Here is an 18,239-nt window from a genome sequence, read left to right as displayed (position 1 = left end):
TTTCTTCTACATACTCCTATGTACACTAATGTCTGTCTACAGAAGGGAAGTTCGATCATACTGAACATTTCCTAAACTCCCTAGTTTCTCTGACTCAGAATTAAAAACATGGGGCCTATAACATCTCCAAAAAGAATGTTCAGAAAGTGTTATCTACAGTAGTATCTGCTGACTCAATCTTTTCCTTACAGTTTGCTGCTGAACTGAAAGCTACAGGGGAAGGAGTTTAAACTCATGTCAAGTGCACTTTTCCAGTAAATGAAGCTAGCACTGAGCAAAGGCCTCCTGAACTGGGAACCAAAGACCTACGGGCAAGCACAGAGGCTACACAACGGCTTATTTTCTGGGAGGGAACTGACTGATCTTTTCTCTACTGGACTCCAGTTCCTGATATACCTTACCCCCAGACAACACGTTGCTTCCACTTGTAAAGTCTTTAAAATAAACTACTGCAAACACATTCACTGCGGTGTGTGCTTCCTCACAGACCATGAGGAGAATCAGAATCAGCCTAGACAAGGACCACTCAACAATCAAGCAAGCTGGTGCCTCTCAAACTGGGCTGAACACTAGAATTACCTGAGGGGTTTAAAGAAACCCTAATAATGGTGGGTGCCACCCTGGGGATTCTGACTGAAATGGTCTGGGGTACGGCCCGGGCATCGGGATTTTTAAAAGATCCCTAGGTTGTTCTAGTATGCAACCAAGATTGGTGACTACTAAAGGCAATGTTGAGAGGACCAGGCCCTCTTCTCCCACAGCTGTGAATAATAAAACAAATACCAGCTGAGCCCAAACTCCAACCAAACACGTGATTCACTGTTTCCTTCTTTACCATCTTTGTTGTGTTCTAAGAAGTCTTGAACAGTGTTCCTTTCTGTCTTCTAACTGGAGGTAAGAATGTTCCTGGATGGTCTCCCTAGACCCTGAGCCCAGAAAATCTGAAGAAATGTCTATTCTTGAGTATCTGAAACAAAGGGAAGACAACAATTAATCTACAGGGTCTCTCCGTGGTCTAGCTCCTATTACCTCCTTGACCTGCTCTCCTACTCCCTACCTCATTCCAACTAAACCACACTGGCTGCCTCCCTACTCCTCAAACATGCCAGGCACATTCCACCTGTTGTTTGGCTATTCCCTCTGCCTAAGATGCAGCTACTCCCAGAGGCACACGACTTGTCCCTTCAACTGTCAAAGGTCACTTCCATCAGATCATCTTACCTGCTTTCTTCCCACTCCATGACTCCATCTGATGCAAATTTTGCTTGTCTGTCTACCTCCCCATCGATCACTAGAATGGGACAGAGTAATGTTTCATTCACTGATAAATCTCTAAGTGCCCTTCCCTTAATGTTAACTGTTACAACCCCCAAAAGCTCAAGTTCCCTGCCTTGAAAAGAATTAGTATGGGAGTAGGTGACTTCTCTAATTCTACCTGTGCTTAGACAAGCCCAACATTAAGCATCCAATCCACCAGTAGATCCTACCATTCACATACGCTTCAGGTCTTGAGAGATTCAAGTGTACACTTGACCTACTCCCATAGGAATAGGGAGGCAGCCAGTGTGGTTTAGTTGGAATGAGGGAGGGAGTAAGAGAGCAGGTCAAGGAGGTAATAGGAGCTAGACCAGTTGGAGCTCACTAAGTTGAAAGTTTCCCAGAATGCTGTGATCTCATGCCATTAATTCATTTATACCTTAATACTCATTAATATCTTAAGACTCATGATTAAAGATGCCAATTTTTCACAAGGTAGTAGAGCAGTTTTTCCACAAAGAACTAAGACAAACCTTTTCAGTCAGCCAAAAGAAAGAGTCTAGTAAAAACCAGATTTTTACAGAACATCCATTGATCTTTATTTGATTTGACAAAATCTGCATTATTAAAAGACAGGTAATAAAATTTAAGCTTATAGTGAATCTGACATATTATGTTCTACAGTATCTAGAATATTACATAAGAAATAACTGAGGGGGAAACGGGATAAAAGCATCACATGCAGATGCTCCTGCCAAAGGGGGAACTATGTCTGCAGGTGAGGTCCATAGTGTGCAGCGCATAAAAAAAACCCTAGAGAAAATGCAATTGATTTACTTGGGTGAAGTGTTTTTCCTTTTGGGGAGAGGAAGAGATGGAAAAGAGGGGCAGGAATTCAAAGGCATATGCAGAATGGCTTCTCCATTTCAAAATGGTAATAAAATAGATTATGGCACTAGGGCACCTTTGAGGAAAAGAACACCTTAACCAGAGTAGGCTCATTGCATAATTCTTTAGTAATATGTACAATTTTCAAGTAATGGAGAGGACTTAAAGAGTAATTTTACTTTAACAGTGGCTATCTATTTTTCTTCTCGCCCTCTGGGGCTTGATCTGTTTCAACATCACAGGGACATTTCTCCACACAGTTTCTAGGGAACCAGCCTCTGATTCGTGAAACACCTGAGGGAGAAAATGAAATTGACATGAATAGATTTAGTGATATTTCTGAGCCACCTAAGTCCCATTACTTCAAATCAATAAGCTTTTAGTTCTGCTTTACTTTTTTCCTCCTTTACCATCTTTTATAAGCATAATCTGAGAAAAAAATATGTTTAAATGCTGTCTATCAAGCTAGAAAACCAGTATTTCCCAAATGCTATTAGCTGGGAAAGGTGCTAATGTGGTTCAGGACAACCCCTAAGGGGGGGGTGGGGTGGTGGGCAGGATTTCCCAACATGGGTATTGACTTACATAATTGTGATTGTGGTGTTTGGGGCACACTGTCATACTTCTCCTGTTTCAAGGAACTACCTCCCTGTAGCCTCTCTGAATTTCCTTCTTAGGTTTTTTCCAATATGTACATTTCTATATCAGGGTTGCATAAGCAGTCTTATGGGGTTAACCTACAATTAACCCAGTGTTTTAGAAAAAGCATCCAGGATTAATCTTTACTTTAAAAAGGAACAGTTCTAAAAAAAAAAAAATTAAAGACAGAAAATTTCAAATCGTTAGTTTCCATAATAACTTCATAGGAATATTCATTCACAGGGGGAGCGTAGGGCACGGGGATTTAGTGTACAGGCTCTAGAGCCAGACTGCTTGGCTTGGAGGTCTGGCTCTACCTGTTTTTAGTGTGGTCTTGGGCACGGTGCTCAGCCTCTGTGCATTTCGGTTTCCTCATCAATGCAACATACATGAGGGCTGTTGGCGACTTCACCACCACAAGTGAAGCACTTCTACAAGTGCCTGTCACTCAGATCATGAGGAGCTCCAATACTAGCTGCCACTAAAAAGACCTGATAAATAGAAGTGCTATGGAGAAATAATGTAAGAAGCCTTTTTCTGTTGCTTGATGATGTGTCTTTCTATTATGTAACCTAATTCATGTGACACTGATTGTTTTTAAGAGTTATTCCCACAAAATTTGGAATTATTACTAGCAGCCTTGTCTATTAAACATTTCCTCCCATTTCCATACCTTCTACAAAGGCATCATCAAGAATTTTATCTCCATACAACCAGTATCTGAAATATTTAAAAAATTAAAATTAATTTTTTTAGGCTAGATGCTAATTTCATCATTAAAAAAATTCCGTACTTTCTATCACTTACCGTAACCCTCTTGTGGCTAAGATGAATTCCCCTCTCTGTAGCCTTATTCGAGGCTCTTCAGTGCAGGGGCTGGTGAAGAAGGTTTTGATTCCTTTATTCAAAGGACAGCAGGCACCACTGTAATCTTCTATTACTCTATAACGTACCTGGCATCCGTAATCAGAAAAACAATTTAACATTTACCCCCGAATTTCTGTAAGTTTGAATTTAAACTGTGAAAGGTAGATCCGAAGTATCAGGTGACAAGTCTTTCCCTCCCAATTCCTTTACAGGAGGCAACTGATGTTTCTAGTTCTCCAGGCTTTCCTTACCTGCATTTCAAGCACATAGCTAAGAATTAAATTCTAGAGCACTGCTGCCCAGCAGAACTTACTGCAGTGACGGAAATGTTCTGTATTCGTGGTAACCAATGTGGTCGCCCCTAGACACAGGTAGCTACTAAGCACTTCTAATGTGGCTAGTGCAACCAAGGAGCCGAATTTTTTATTTTATTTAATTTTAGTTACTTTAAATGTAAATAGCCACATGTGGCTAGTGGCCATCAAATTGTACAGCAGAAGTGTAAGGATGGGTTTCATACTAATGAGCTATATTGAGGGTAATTATTTTTCTGTTGGCAATATAAATTGCTTACATTCCCTCCAAACCTCCAGTCTGAACTACTTAGAGAAAACAAAAGTGAACTGCATCAAATTTCAACAACTGTATTAAGAAACATTATTTAATGTTTGGCTTCTGCTCAAAGGCAATTTTGAAAACTATGCAGAAGTGTAGCGCCTGACAAAAAGAAAAACAAACTAGTATCATTGCAAAAATATTACTTACACTTCTGATTCTTTTATCTGCTTTTTGTTTCAACTGTTCAATCTGTTTGGAGATATAAAAAGAAAAAACGTTATCTCAGTGTTGAAAATAGCCTTTTGCCATCTACGGTACCAGAGTGACATGACAAACTCTCAATTTTCCAGCATTTCAGTGCTGACAATTCAAAGGCCACATGTTTTTGTTTTTTTAGAGAAGTGGAAAGCTTTTTTAGAGAAGTCAAAGTCCCTATGACTGAGAGCAGGAGCTGACACGAGGCTTTCTTCTCCACATTCTCTCTCCTGTCTTCATCTGCATACACTCACTGAGCATTCGCTATGGCCCAGGGGTCAGGGACATATGCTCACTGCCCTCATGGGGCTTCCAGGCTAGTCCTGAAGGTAAAGATGACACAGGGATTCACGGATTCTTTAGAGAGAAGGTAGACAGACTGCAAAATTCACCCGCAAGTCTCCACTAAAAGTCATCATTATGACTTTTCTTCACGTATTCATCAACAATTTATTAAATGGTACTATATTAGATATACTAGGGGAAATCAAGATAACTCATGATCTCTGTACTGAATCTTGTCAGATTAAAGATATAAAAGAATTAAATAAAAATGAGACCTCATGGGCACCATACAGTAGCATATGGTTAAGCACCAAATCCAGATGAGATGGGACTGAAACTGGCCTTGATAATTTCCGATAGAGAAGAGGATGTGGACAGAGTTAGGTGGCAGGAACACACAAAGGAGTTCACTGAGGAAAGCAGGCCGATTGGAAAGGCCGTTAGGAAGTAGCCGGAGCAGTTTTAGGTCAGATTTTATAACCAAGTGAAGGGATCAGGACTTTATGGCACATGTATGGAGGATCAAAGAGAAATTTAAATTAAAAGAGAGGCATGATAAAAGGAGTGCTTTGGGATTGTTAATTTATATTTATTTTTGCCAAACAAAAAAACTTTTATGACTTATTTTACTATAAAAGGTCATCTGAGTTAAGGGGCACTTAAAGAGACGAGGGTGAAACAGAAAGGAAAGACTATTTGAACAGAAATACTTACTGTTAAGCTGTACTGGTGACAGCCTTCTCTTATTGGCCACGCTAGTCCATCTCCTTCAGGGACCCCTGACCACGTAAATACCTGTTTGAAGTTCTTCCATCTACTTCCCATATCATAGGGAAAAACAAAGACTTCATCCAGTTGGTAATACTGAATTCGATCTTTAGCCTGTGGGTAACAAAGAGGTAAGATGGCAGATGCCTCTGCCCTAAAAGGCTTACTAAATAATATACTATTGATAGTACTGATAGTAATATACATTTATTCCTCAAATTTGTATCACTCCTAAAAATGCTTCCTCCTTGTTGTAACGTTAGTATACACAGAAGAGATAGACAAACTTATCATAATATAAGAGGAACTTGCTATATAACACCAACCTCGTATGAGATCATTCAGGAAATGTCTGACTGGGCTTATTCAGGAACAAGCATTCAAAAATGCTTATTAAAAGAGTTAATAGTGGGGCGCCTGGGTGGCTCAGTTGGTTAAGCGTCTGCCTTCAGGCAGGGTTCAGGTCATAGTCTCAGGGTCCTGGGATGGAGCCCCACATCAGGCTCCCTGCTCAGCTGGGAGTCTGCTTCTCCCTCTCCCTCTGCCTCTCCCCCAGCTTGTGCTCTCTTTCTCTCTCTCTCAAACAAATAAAATCTAAATAAATAAATAAATAAGTTAATAGCTTTATTCCACATATAACAAATCCTCAATGTTCTTTGTTGTTCGGCAAAACAAAGAATCCAGGTGTAAAGAAGGGATGTTGATAAAAAGATTTAAGAGGAAGCAAGAGTTTATTCAGGCTGAAAGGAACTGTTTCAGGGGTGCTGCAGAATGCAACAGTTATATCCTGGGTAGCAACAACACTTGTGGGAATGGCCAGGAAAATGGGTTCCAGGGGAGTCATCATTTTCTGAAAATTATTTTTTTAAAAAACCAGCGGAAATGTGCAGATCTTAAGTTTTTTTATACCATTATACATGTATATATACTCACTTACATATGCATTTATATGTACATTTTATGCATATACATAAATATTCAGGTTGCATAAATTATATTCTAGGCACTTAAATTGTTAACTTTAACTTGAGATAAACCGGCTTAGAATTTCTTAAGTACCACTGACACCTAGTGGTATAAAGATACATTTATTCTTACAATAAGTGTACAAACCCAGGTGAAATTTGTATCAATTTTAGTGCCTGGTAATTTCGATAAATTTTCTATAATCATTTATTTGTATTTTTTAGTCAGCAACAGAGTGCCAGTTATTTTTAAAATAACTTCTAGATTTAGCATTGCACTTTATGAAGAGCCTTGGTCATCAGAAAAAAAAACTATTAATCTAATGATGATATATTACATTAACTAGAAATGATATCTTGAAATATTTTATTATCAGGGGACAATATTTTAGGGAAAGCCTTCTTGCAATTACTTATAAAGTAATATTGATGTTAATTCAATTAAAACAATTGACATCAAGCTATATGTATGTATGACCATACTAAACTGTGTAAATTCCCACCGAAAGAGTAAAGGATAATTTATTTTCCCTTTTTATAAACAAAAGTCTCAGAGTCTTCAAAATGGATAAGAGTCTCAAAGAACAGATTTAGGCTATTAACAAAGAAATAGTGCTAAGGATGACAGTAGCTTACAAAAAAGACTAAGGCCTGGTCTCAGCCTCAGAGAAGCACTCAGTAAAGTTGGGGGGATTCCAACAATACTGTGTTAAAAGGCAACAGAGGTGGGGTGCCTGACGGCACAGTCAGTTAAGCATCCGACTCTTTTTTTTATTATTATTTTTTATTTATTTATTTTTTATTTTAATGTTTTTTTTTTAAATGATTTTTTATTATATTGTTAGTCACCATATAGTACATCCCCAGATCCCGATGTAAAGTTCGATGCTTCATTAGTTGCGTATAACACCCAGTGCACCATGCAATACGACTCTTGATTTTGGCTCAGGTCATGATCTCAGGGTCCTGAGATCGAGTCCCACATCAGGCTCTGCGCTGAGTGTGGAGCCTGTTTAAGATTCTCTCTCTCCCCCTCTCTCTCTGCCCCTCCCTGCCACTCGTGCTCACTCCTCTCTTAAAAAAAGAAAAAGGCAGCAGAGGTATGCAATAGGTGCTACAGGAAAGGCAAAAAAACTATTTAGCTAATCTAGGGAGAGTCAAGGAAGGTTCTTTGAAGAAATGACACCTAAATTAGGTCTTGAGGTATAAGAAATCAGCAAAAAAGAGGAAGGAAGAGTGTTCTAAGTAGAGAATGACATGTGGAAAAATACAGAAGCTTATGATACATAAAATAGGAGTTTTTTATTTTAGTTGGTATCAAGGGTGAGATGGGGTGGGGAGAGGTAGAAAATGCAGAAGAAACAGACCAGGGGAACACACGAAAGGTTTGATTATGTATAAGCTAAGGAGCCTGGACTTAAACATGTGTATCAGTGGTTCTCCAAGCATGCTTTGCACCCCTGTTCCAGTCCCCAACACATTTTCTTAGGGTTCAACAAAGTCAAACAACTTTCATTTTAATACTAACATGTTATTTGCCTTTTTCATCGTGTTGACATTTGCAATAGTGGGTAAAATTGCTGGTACCTTAAGCAGGAGTCAGGTCAGTGGCACCAACCTGTGTAAGTAGATATTATATTCTTCACCGTTACATACTCATAATTAAAAAAAATACAAACCCAAACAAAAGTTTTACATAAGTCCTTGATGATGCAATAAAAACTATGATTTTTACTTAATCTCAACTCTCAAGTAGATGTCCTCTCAATATTCTGTGTGACAAGAGGGGGAATAACATACAGCACGTTTTCTCAAGGAAAACATCTGTTTGAGCTGTGAATTAACAAAAGCTGCGTAGCCAGCTTTTTTCATATAACACTATTTTTACTGGAGAGAATGAGTAATGAAACAAACTAAGGTTACTGAAACTTCAATGTTTGGCAGAAATTTTCTCAAATATGAATAAAGTCAAGCTGTTACTTCAATGTAAACAACTATTTGTTGTCAATGAAAAAATTAAGGCTTTCAGGCGAAAATTAGAATTTTGGAAAATTTGTATCCACCACTGTAAGCTTGACAGCTTTCCAAAATAAAGGACTTTTCCCCATAAAATTGGTAGTGATATGAATGAATGTGCCAGCATTTGGAAAATCTGCATTACCCTATAGAGCTGTATTTTCCAAATGACCAATACCTGACGTTATACAATCATGTATGGGTAAAAGGTCCATTCGAAGAGCAAGAGGTACTGATGGACTGAAATGTGCGGTTACTGACAGAGCTTCACATCTCACATACAACTAACCTTTCAAGGCTATCACCTGTCAAATTTTCATGTAGTATCAAAGAATATCCACTATTAACTAAAAAGCCTATTAAAATACTCTCTCCTTTTCTACCTACTTATCTGTGTGAGGCTGGATTTTCTTCATATACTTCAATCAAAGCAACATATCGCAACAGATTGAATGCAGGAGATGTGAGAATCCGACTGTCTTCTGTTAAGTCAGATATTAAAGAGATTTGTAAAAATATAAAACAATGCCACTCTTCTCCCTATTTTTTACTTTGAAAAACAATAATTTTTTAAAATATGCTATTTTTATTAATATATAATGGGTTTATTATTATTTTTAAATGAAATCATAAATCTTCAAAATGTTTCTCAGGAAATATGGCAATCACTGATATACATTACACACAGTAACAAACGCTCTTTAGTGTCCTTAACAATTTTGAGAATGTAAAACGGTCCTGAAACCAAAAAGTTTAAGAACCTACTGCTATAACTTCAAGTTCACAGACTGGCTGCCAGGAGGCTAAATATATCCTACTGGTATGTTTAATTTGGCCCACAAGGTTTTTTGCTTTTAATTTGAATTGCTTGCTAATAAAAACAAAAAAGGGGTGTCACAGAAATCCAGATCTCTTACTTTTCCAGAAAAACAATGAGATGAACCCAGAATAGTGAGTGAGCACCTTCCAGGGTAACAATCAGCTTCATCGGTTAGGCAGCTCTAGTACCCAGGCTGGCTCCTGTCACCTAGGTTATCTGCCTGGCCCCTGCAGGCATTTGGATTTATAACCCCTGCTGCTATAGTGATGGTGAGGCTCTGAGAAGCTTTAGGCAGGGAGCAGTCAGATTGACTTTTTACAACAGAATCACAACTGTATTAAAGGTTGGGAGGTCTGTAGCAAGCTATGCTATAAGCCCTATCTAGTAGGGCTTATGAACGTTTTTCTAGTCCTAAGGCACTGAAAAAAACTTGATGGCACCTTGGTAGGACAGAAGTTCCTTTCCAAATGGTCTGCCTTAACTCCTAATCTGAGAAAGAATGGGCAAATGGTTTAATGTATGGCTTAGCTTCTTCAGCAACTCAGGGTGAACGAGCAGTGGGAGTTATATTAAACCAAGAATGAATCAAAATGTTTCTTTCCTACATTTATCTTTTATGTGGCATGAAATGACTTAAGAAAGCCACCTGGTAGTGAAGTTTTCACTTCTAGGCATTTATTAGTTAATCTGGTCTATGAACTAATCTTTTCTTTTTTTCCCTGAACTAATCTTTATTGAGATTGAGGAAACAATTATTAAAATTTACCTTTTCTTCAATCCATGATTCAATAGAAGTTTTGTTTCTGAGAATTATTTTCATCTGAAAATTAAATGATAAACAGAAATATTTTATGATGAAACTTTGGTTCATTTAAGATTATCATCTTCGTAGTAACCCTATAAGATAGTTTTTATTGCTCCATTCCACTGACGAAGAGACCAGGATAACAGAGGTTAAGTAACACACTCAGGGTGTGGTCCATCTGACTGCCTGTTCTTAAGCACAGTGCCACTCCACAAAATGACTGTGGCAATCCATAACCGAATCTACATCTACTATTTTAATAAAGGTTCATGTTTTAAGTACTATCTTCTGAACAAGGTTTCCAGAGTATTAATAAAACATTGATATAATCCATTTAATCAGTACTTGTGGATTTTGCTCTTAAAATCTCTTATCACTATCTTTAACCTTAAGTTTATGATTAATTTATTTGCTACAAGAAAGTGACTCAGTCAACCCAGATATTCTGCTTGCCTTGAAAATAAAATATATTCAGTTTTGATTCTATTAATCGATTTTCCTAGCTATGACTAATTCCACTTATGTGGGCTTTTACACCACAGGGTTTTAATTTATTTCTAATATGATTCTTAATTAGAGGGGGAATTTTATCAAAGAATTTGATCCCAGGTTAATAGAAGACATGAAGTATAAACAAAACCAGCATATTGTAAAACTACGAGTTTAAAAGGGTTGGGTGGTGTACCAGAGCCCTGAAGCCAGCATTTCTGATTCTCTGAGAGGTCTATGTCTCCTTTTAGTCTGGCTGTGTCCACAGAAACAGTGTGGCACAGTAAAAACACTCAGGGCAAGGAGTCCTCATCATATTCCTATGGCCGAGCACACCACCACCTGGCCCACAGAAGGCCTTCAATTAATGAACAAGCTAATTAAGTGAATGGAATGAGTCTTAACTATTTTGTGATCTCTTTAGGGCCACATCCTCCTATGTGTTCTCATAGCACTTTGTTCATAAATCTGTGATACACACATGAGCCAGTATTAGTTAAACGTTTACTACTAATTGCGACTTCCCTAGGTGCAGGACGCTTTTCAGTTTCATTATTGTAGCCTCTGAAATTAAAGTCACCAGGGTAGCATTAAACAGCACAGGTACCATAGGGTTGTTATTGAAATTACATGAACTACTACATGTTATGTCCCTAAAACAGCGTCTTGCACATAGTAAGCGCTCAATAAACGTTGGCTGTATTATGATGATGATGATTAAATACATGCTATTATAAAACAGCATTAATAATTACGTTTATTGAATACATGAGTGGGTGATCTTGGGTTAAGTCACTTCACCTTTCTGTGATTCAATTACTCATCTGTAAGCAAGGGAAAAATACTCCTCTTCAACTCTTTCTGGGGGTTGATGTGAAGATCAAGACAGACTATAATGTGAGAAGAGCTTTCTCAACTATAAAGTGATATATAACTCTAAGACAACATTTTAAAAATTAAATCAGTTACCTGGAAATTCTGGGAAAGTTACTTCAAAATTATCTGACTAGTACAGAGATCAGTTACCACGATGGAATAGGTAACAATAACTTCCATTTCATACTGCACATTTAAATGTAGCCTTTATCTCTTTCTCATTATAAGCAGCCCCAATAAATTGACAACTTTTAGTTAGAGGTAACCAAGAAACTTACCTGGATAAAAAACAACATCCCAACAGCTATGGTTGTTCCTAAAGCCAATCCCAGGGCAAACAAGGTGGCCGCAAATGCTGCTAATCCAAACGGGATAATTGGAAGAGGATCTCTCCGGGCTGCACTCATATCAATCTTCACCGTGTTCCACCCAAAGGAGAGCTACAAACGACAGCACACACTTGAAATACTCAGCTGTCATAAATGGTCAGACTGTACTGGAACATTTAAAACAACTTGATCAAAAAAGATCAACAAATGATAATCTGAAGCTGTGGCTAAAAGCAAATGAATTTCTAATTTGTTTCTAATTAATACTGGGGCTTGAACTCATACTGATATGCAGGATGTCATTCTTCATTTTTTTCAAATGTTACGTTTTTTTGTTTTTAATTATTTCCTCAGAGAGCGTAAGGCATACCCCACTAACATTAATACGCATGAACAGCACTAGACATCCATCTAAATTGTAATTGTGTCATCTGTCTTCTCCTTGCTTTTCAATATGGAAATCTTCCACAGCAAAAAAAAAAAAAAAAAAAGGACAGCCTAGAATTTAGTTTCTTCCCACATGTGCCACAACCAGAGGTTAAAAACTGGCAAAGATGCAGCCAAACCTGCCCTGCAGATGCACTGCCTGGCCTGCAAAACGTTTGAAAATATTCAGCCAGGTGCCAACATTTAAAAATCAGGAGATGTTAAAAAAGTCCAGATTTTCTGATTTTTCCTGAAAAGCTAGAAGATCTAGTATTACTGGACTAGGTTTCCAAACACCAGAAACTGGCCCAGGTGAATATGGGCTGTCCCACCTGTGAAGGGCGTATGTTCTCCGGGCGCTGCAGTCCTTTCAGGCCTGTGAAAATCATTTACCCACCAGGCTTCCTTAGGGACTGATTTGTAACCCCTGAACTTTATCTCCTGACTACCTGCCCATTAGTCAACCTAATCTTCTGGAGGATATTTTAGGACACGTGCCTGCTCCATGAGCTACCTTCCAGGGCACTGGAATTAGAAATGAACAAAAGAACTGCAACTTGTCACATGAATTAGATGGAAATAGAAAATATCAGGCTGTCTTTTTCTTCTTGTTCCTTTTTTCCCTCTAATTATTCTTGTCACAGCTACAAAGTGTGAAATCAAATAAATTATATATACAGCAATAAAATATTATCAACTTCAACTACAGCTGGTAAGGTAAGTTTCCAAAACAAAATAATTTTTCCTCATCTTAAAAATTAAAGTGTTGGGGCGCCTGGGTGGCTCAGTCAGTTAAGCGGCTGCCTTCAGCTCAGGCCATGATCACAGGGTCCTGGAATCGAGTCCCGTGTGGGGCTCTCTACTCAACGGGGAGTCTCCTTCTCCCTCCCCCTTCCGCTCATGCTCTCTCAAATAAATAAAATCTTAAGAAAAAAATTAAATTTTAATACTTTTTTTTAAAGAAATTCACATATAGGTAAAGCAAAGTTCTGTTTCTCAACCTAAATCATAGAAATCATATTTCTGAAAGAGACTTAAGTAATCATAACTACCACTTAATTTGGCATCAGTGATTTTGTAACAAACACTGTCACTTACCCGATTATAAAGCTGTGTGTACATAGTCATAACAAAAATGAAAGCAGCATGAATACAACCCAGTGGTGCTAAAAGGAGAAACAGTGTGAACGAAGCATGATTCTGGTAACCACAACAATTGTTGATCCAAGGACAGTGATGGTCCATCTTCATCACACATCTAACAAGAAAAATTTACACAAAACATGAGGCAGAAAATCCTGTCTACTTCAAATAACTTTAGTCTTCAAAAGATCAGGCAAACAGGAATCCAGCATGTCCATGAGTCATAGAGGAATTCTACTCCATGCAACAGAAAGCAAAGTCTTTATGAGTTTTTAAGCAACTCTGAACAGTGACTTCTTTTAAATTCTAAATAGCACAAGAAAAGTTGGGCTTTGTAACAGCTTCTGAGGAAAAGATGTCTGCTACAAGTGAGTTTGTTTTAAGAAGTCAGGAGGCCACTGAGAGGTTCATTATAAAGAAATAAGCATGGGTTCCTGGTCTTCCTCTAGCTCTGAAATGCAGTGACTGAAGTGGAGTACAACAGAGATTCAACAATATCACTTCTAAATCTCTACCGGGGTTCATGGGACCCAGCAGATCTTGTAACTTCCTTCCTTCCTGTTCTCATCTTTTAGATGTGGATTTTCTGAGCTAAGCAAGCTAACTATGGAATATAAGATGTGGTATAACAAGCAAAGTCTTACCGAGCTTCCTTCCCTTGTTGCTAGAAGAACATTTCCTGGGCTCATATCAAACTATCTTTGCCACAAATGGTTTTCCTAAACTTCAACATTCTTATCACAAATTTGTTATTAATCAGTGGCAGAGCTGTGTTTTAAAAAGGTTCTAGTTTATTTCGTATTTCTTATAGTGATTCAGTTTTCTTCCCTTAAGTTTTTTTGTATTAAACAGTAGTGATAATATGCGTCTGAATACATTTATTAGATTTGCATAAAGTGTAAGTATTAGTCAACCCAAATCATGGAAAGGGCAGGTGTCCCTTATAATTTAGACTCAGAACAATTCTAAAGCTAGTCAAGATGACAGCAGACAAGCACAATTAATCCTGATCTATGGAAATAACTTGAAGGCGTAACTTTTTACTCTTGGCAGGGCAAGAAGAAAAGTAAACGTGTATTTTTCCAATCAATCAATCAATCAATCAAATCTTTTCACTTATAACAAAAAAGAGGATTATTTATTATCAACATTGATAGCTTAAGAACAAAATGGAGATATGGACATAAGTATTTTGACAATTTTTTTTTATAAAGAAGCCCCCTTATAGAGACTAAAACTAAGACTGATGTGATAGAAAGAACATAAGGCCAGTAATCAAGCTAATTAGTCCCCAATGAGGAGCAAAGACAGACAGTACCTGTTACACTTTCTGCAGTGATGTGACCGTGGAGCCTTGTATGCTTGGCAGACTTTACAATACTGGAGATACATGTTATCCTGAGAATTTTCCTTGGTAGCAAAATATAAACAAAAATATATCAGTTACCTGATCCTAAGTAATAACATGTCAAGTCTTATGAATAAATGCTTTGGTATGGTTTGATTTTTTTTTTATGGGGTGCAGGGATAAGGTTGGAATCCTAACTTGCATTTCCAGACCTTTTACTTGAGCTGAAATATTTTTAAAAATGAGTTTCCGGTAACAGCCACAATGCTCTTCCAATTACCCAGAACTCATTTTTAATTTCTCTTCCCCATGCTCCACCCAAACCCGCTGCCACTGAGTGTAGCTAGTTCTACTTTCCCAGACTCTTATTAGAATGGGAGGAGTTCAAGAAAAAGGTAGCTGCCCATGCAGCAGGTATTTTGGAGTGGGGATTCAAACATCGGAGCTGATCTCTTTAGGAAATTTCTCTTTCACCATTTTAATCACTTCTAACTACTTTCCTTTACTGTAGTCTCTCTCTAATCCAAACCGTCTGTTGTCAGGATGGTATTCCTATAACACAACTCTGATGATTAGGTCAGAGCTTGGCTTGAAAATCTCTACTACCTCCCTATGGCCTAATAATCCCTCACACATTTGAGGCCTTCCACAATCTGCCTTTGTTTCAGCCTTATTGGCACTACCTAACCTGTTATTTCTGACTATATGCTCCCACCATGAATCAACCTGAAATGTCTTCTTCCCCATCCAAGGAAATTTCCACTCCTCCCTCAGGTCCACAGCTGAAAAAGATCAGGTCCTTCTAGCTGCAACAGCACTCATCCCATTCTTCTCTATAGCTTAGTTACTTACACAAGTGCCTTGGTTTCTCTCAATTATAGTGTTTTTCAGAATATGAATTTGTTTTAGCCATCTCTGTACTCACTTTAAATAGTACACTACATTAGTGTTTCTCCAACATTAACATAACTAGGAATCACCTGGGGATTTTGTTAAATGCTGATTCTGATTCCTAGGTCTGGAGTGGAGCCCAAGATTCTGCATTTCTTAACAAGATATCAGGTGGTGTCCCTCAGCAAGCAATATGGAAATTCATAAGCATAAGCTTTCTACAATTTTTAAAAAGCCACAAAATGATTCATACTGTACTTCCTAACGTGATGATTTTAACACCGATTTTAAAACTTTATGATTTAAGCCAGCAATTTCTAAAGAGTTTTTCTCAGTTCTGAGGGCTGGTAATGTATTACGTGGTAAAGATCCTAGAGCCAAACTGCATTGTGGAACTATAAGAGGTGCAGGAGATGCAGTATTTCTTAAACTTAGGACTATAGACTCCCCATCCCCCTTCATACTTTTTTTTTTTCTTTTAATGCAGGACAAGTATTCAATAAGATGTCTCTGGGAAATACTAATTTAGATGAATATTTTCAGATACAAAATAAATTCTTTGAGCTCTAAATGATCAGTAATTAGAATAATAGGCTTAGCCTCTACCAAGGCAAAACGTAGGCTGTGTCTGATATTATTGGTTAGCAGATAAGCCATAAACTAAATATATGATTATCATTAGAGTTCCTTATCTTAAGGGATCTTTTTTCTTACCGGTTTCCACCCCAAAGGAACAAAGCCAGGACCAATAAACATGGCATTGAAGTAATTATAAAGAATCATGACAGTCCAATTTATCAACATGATGAAATTCACGCTTCCTCCAGTTGTATGTAAAGGCCAATACCACAACACAGAGTCAATCATGGCCATCGTAGAACATATTGCTATAACACCAAGGGCTATGATGGGACCCCAGTGACACAGTCTCTTTAATTCTTGGAGATTTTCAAACTTGATAACTGAGCAGAATGTACCCATTTTGGTGAGGAAGAATGCCTTCCTACTTTTAGAAAATTATAGATTTCCTTTTTCTGTGCACACATTTCCATGTGCCACAAGTCCATGTGTGTTCCTTAATTGTCATGCCTTCAAGTTGTGGGACGTTAATGCAGATTATGCCATTTTCACTGTTACACACTCAGAGCTCTTTATCTTAACTAGGAGAATCCAGTATCCTGGCTTGAAACCCAATCTAAAGAAAACAAAATGAGAAAGTTCAGTAAAAAAATTTATTATATACTATGTTTAACTCCAATAACTACCTAAACAAAAGCATCCCACAAGTGAACTACTATGAAATGAGCACCTTATCAAATGCCAAAGAGAACTATCTTTATCTGATCCAAAATAGGGCTCAAGTCTGAATGGCATATAAACTGGATACATGATTCTAAAATAGTTACTTTTTATTCCTTCGTTTTCAACTTGTCAGGGAACTGTGATTGCCCAACATTTAGTGAATGGTTTGAGGAGACCGAGAATTTTAGAGCTGGAGCAGGCTTTGGGATTGATTGAATCCAGCTTCCGTCTTCATAGAAAAGAATTGGCTTGGACAGGCTAAGTGATTGCGCAAAGCTCACAAGTAACAGCTGAACCTAGACTAGAAATCAAGTCACCGAACTCCTTTTACAGAGTTCTAAAACGCCTCTTACTGAGTCTCGATTTGTCAAGTACGAGCCCGACACGGTCTACATTTGCCTGCGGTTGCCCCAAAACACTAACTTAAGGATCTATTTGGGCCAAAGGTAAAGAGGCGAGCGAGTGAAAGCAAAGAGAGAGTGAAAAGAGGGGACGGGAGACAGAAGTGTGTGTGAAATCATGATTCGAGGAACACGGGAGAAGGAACATGAATGAAAATATTTAAAAAAAAAAAAAAAAAAAGAGGAGGAAGTGCGTCCGCAGCGAGGGACAGGGAAGGCAGGACGGCGAGCGTCGGAAGACCTGTGGAAGAATTTCTGATTGGACTGCAGTGAGTCAAGGCAAGATCTCAGATAGAGGGTAATACGGACATTCACGCAACAGATGCTACTGCCTTGTGCCTCAGTTTCCCGCCCGTGACATGGAGCAGAGCGCTTAAAAATCCTCACTCAGGGGAGAAACATCCCCGCAAGCGTGGTTGGTTTCAATATTCTGGCGATTCTGGGCTCACTCGGGTGGGGCGAAGACCGCCAAAATCATAGTTACATCCCTTGCCTTGACTCCCACCTCAGTCTGGTCCTTGGTGCCCGCTCCTCGGCCATCGCATTTCCGGGGCGGCCTGGGCTCACCCGGAACAGGTTTTCTCCTCTTCGGATAACTCCGTCATGGGGACCTCAGTCTAGCGCAAGCAGAAAGCAAATCCTGGTTGTAAGAGGATGGAGTGCAGAACCTCCCGCGACCAGCCTGTCTCCCCGCCAGCGCTCTCGCCGCTGCTCTCCAGCTCCCGCCCAGTGCGCGCGATCTCTGCGACAGCCACTTCCGGGAGGTTCGCTTCATCAGACTTCCCTCGGGAAGCAAGTTCCTGGGATCTTTAGCTCGGGGAGCCGGAGCCGCTTTCCAGAACGTGGAAGGGCAAAATAAATAAATAAATAAATAAAAATAATGCTTTTGGTGATCCCCGAGAACCCTCAGG

General features: G+C 38.7%; 2 protein-coding genes across 5 annotated transcripts in view; one reads left to right on the top strand and one right to left on the bottom strand.

Moving 5' to 3' along the window:
• The window catches only part of ACSL5 (acyl-CoA synthetase long chain family member 5), a 40,723-nt gene extending 40,263 nt beyond the window's left edge, over positions 1-460 (top strand). Inside the window, exon 22 of the mRNA XM_008684563.2 lies at positions 192-460. The gene's annotated coding sequence lies outside the window, so the exon portion shown is untranslated. The remainder of the gene's footprint in view (positions 1-191) is intronic.
• Positions 461-1,831: 1,371 nt separating this feature from the next.
• On the bottom strand, positions 1,832-18,094 carry ZDHHC6 (zinc finger DHHC-type palmitoyltransferase 6). Of its 4 annotated transcripts, none has more exons than XM_008684571.2 (11): positions 17,834-18,094; positions 16,340-16,820; positions 14,705-14,796; positions 13,342-13,501; positions 11,767-11,928; positions 10,085-10,138; positions 5,464-5,631; positions 4,417-4,458; positions 3,592-3,737; positions 3,458-3,504; positions 1,832-2,439 (listed from the first exon to the last, which is right to left on the bottom strand). In XM_008684571.2, exons 2-11 carry the CDS (start codon positions 16,604-16,606, stop codon positions 2,336-2,338), a joined length of 1,242 nt encoding a protein of 413 aa, XP_008682793.2. In that variant the 5' UTR covers positions 16,607-16,820; positions 17,834-18,094; the 3' UTR covers positions 1,832-2,335. The 4 variants fall into 4 exon arrangements, with proteins under 4 accessions (XP_008682793.2, XP_008682799.2, XP_040479887.1 ...); XM_008684577.2 differs by having other exon boundaries at positions 17,896-18,094; XM_040623953.1 differs by lacking the exon at positions 10,085-10,138.
• Between the last annotated feature and the right edge of the window lie 145 nt (positions 18,095-18,239).

This window comes from Ursus maritimus, unplaced genomic scaffold (assembly GCF_017311325.1).
Source record: "Ursus maritimus isolate PB19 unplaced genomic scaffold, ASM1731132v1 scaffold_7, whole genome shotgun sequence".
NCBI classification, from domain to species: Eukaryota; Metazoa; Chordata; class Mammalia; order Carnivora; family Ursidae; genus Ursus; species Ursus maritimus.
Note: the sequence above shows the minus strand (reverse complement) of the source record. Positions and strands in the feature narration are given on the sequence as shown.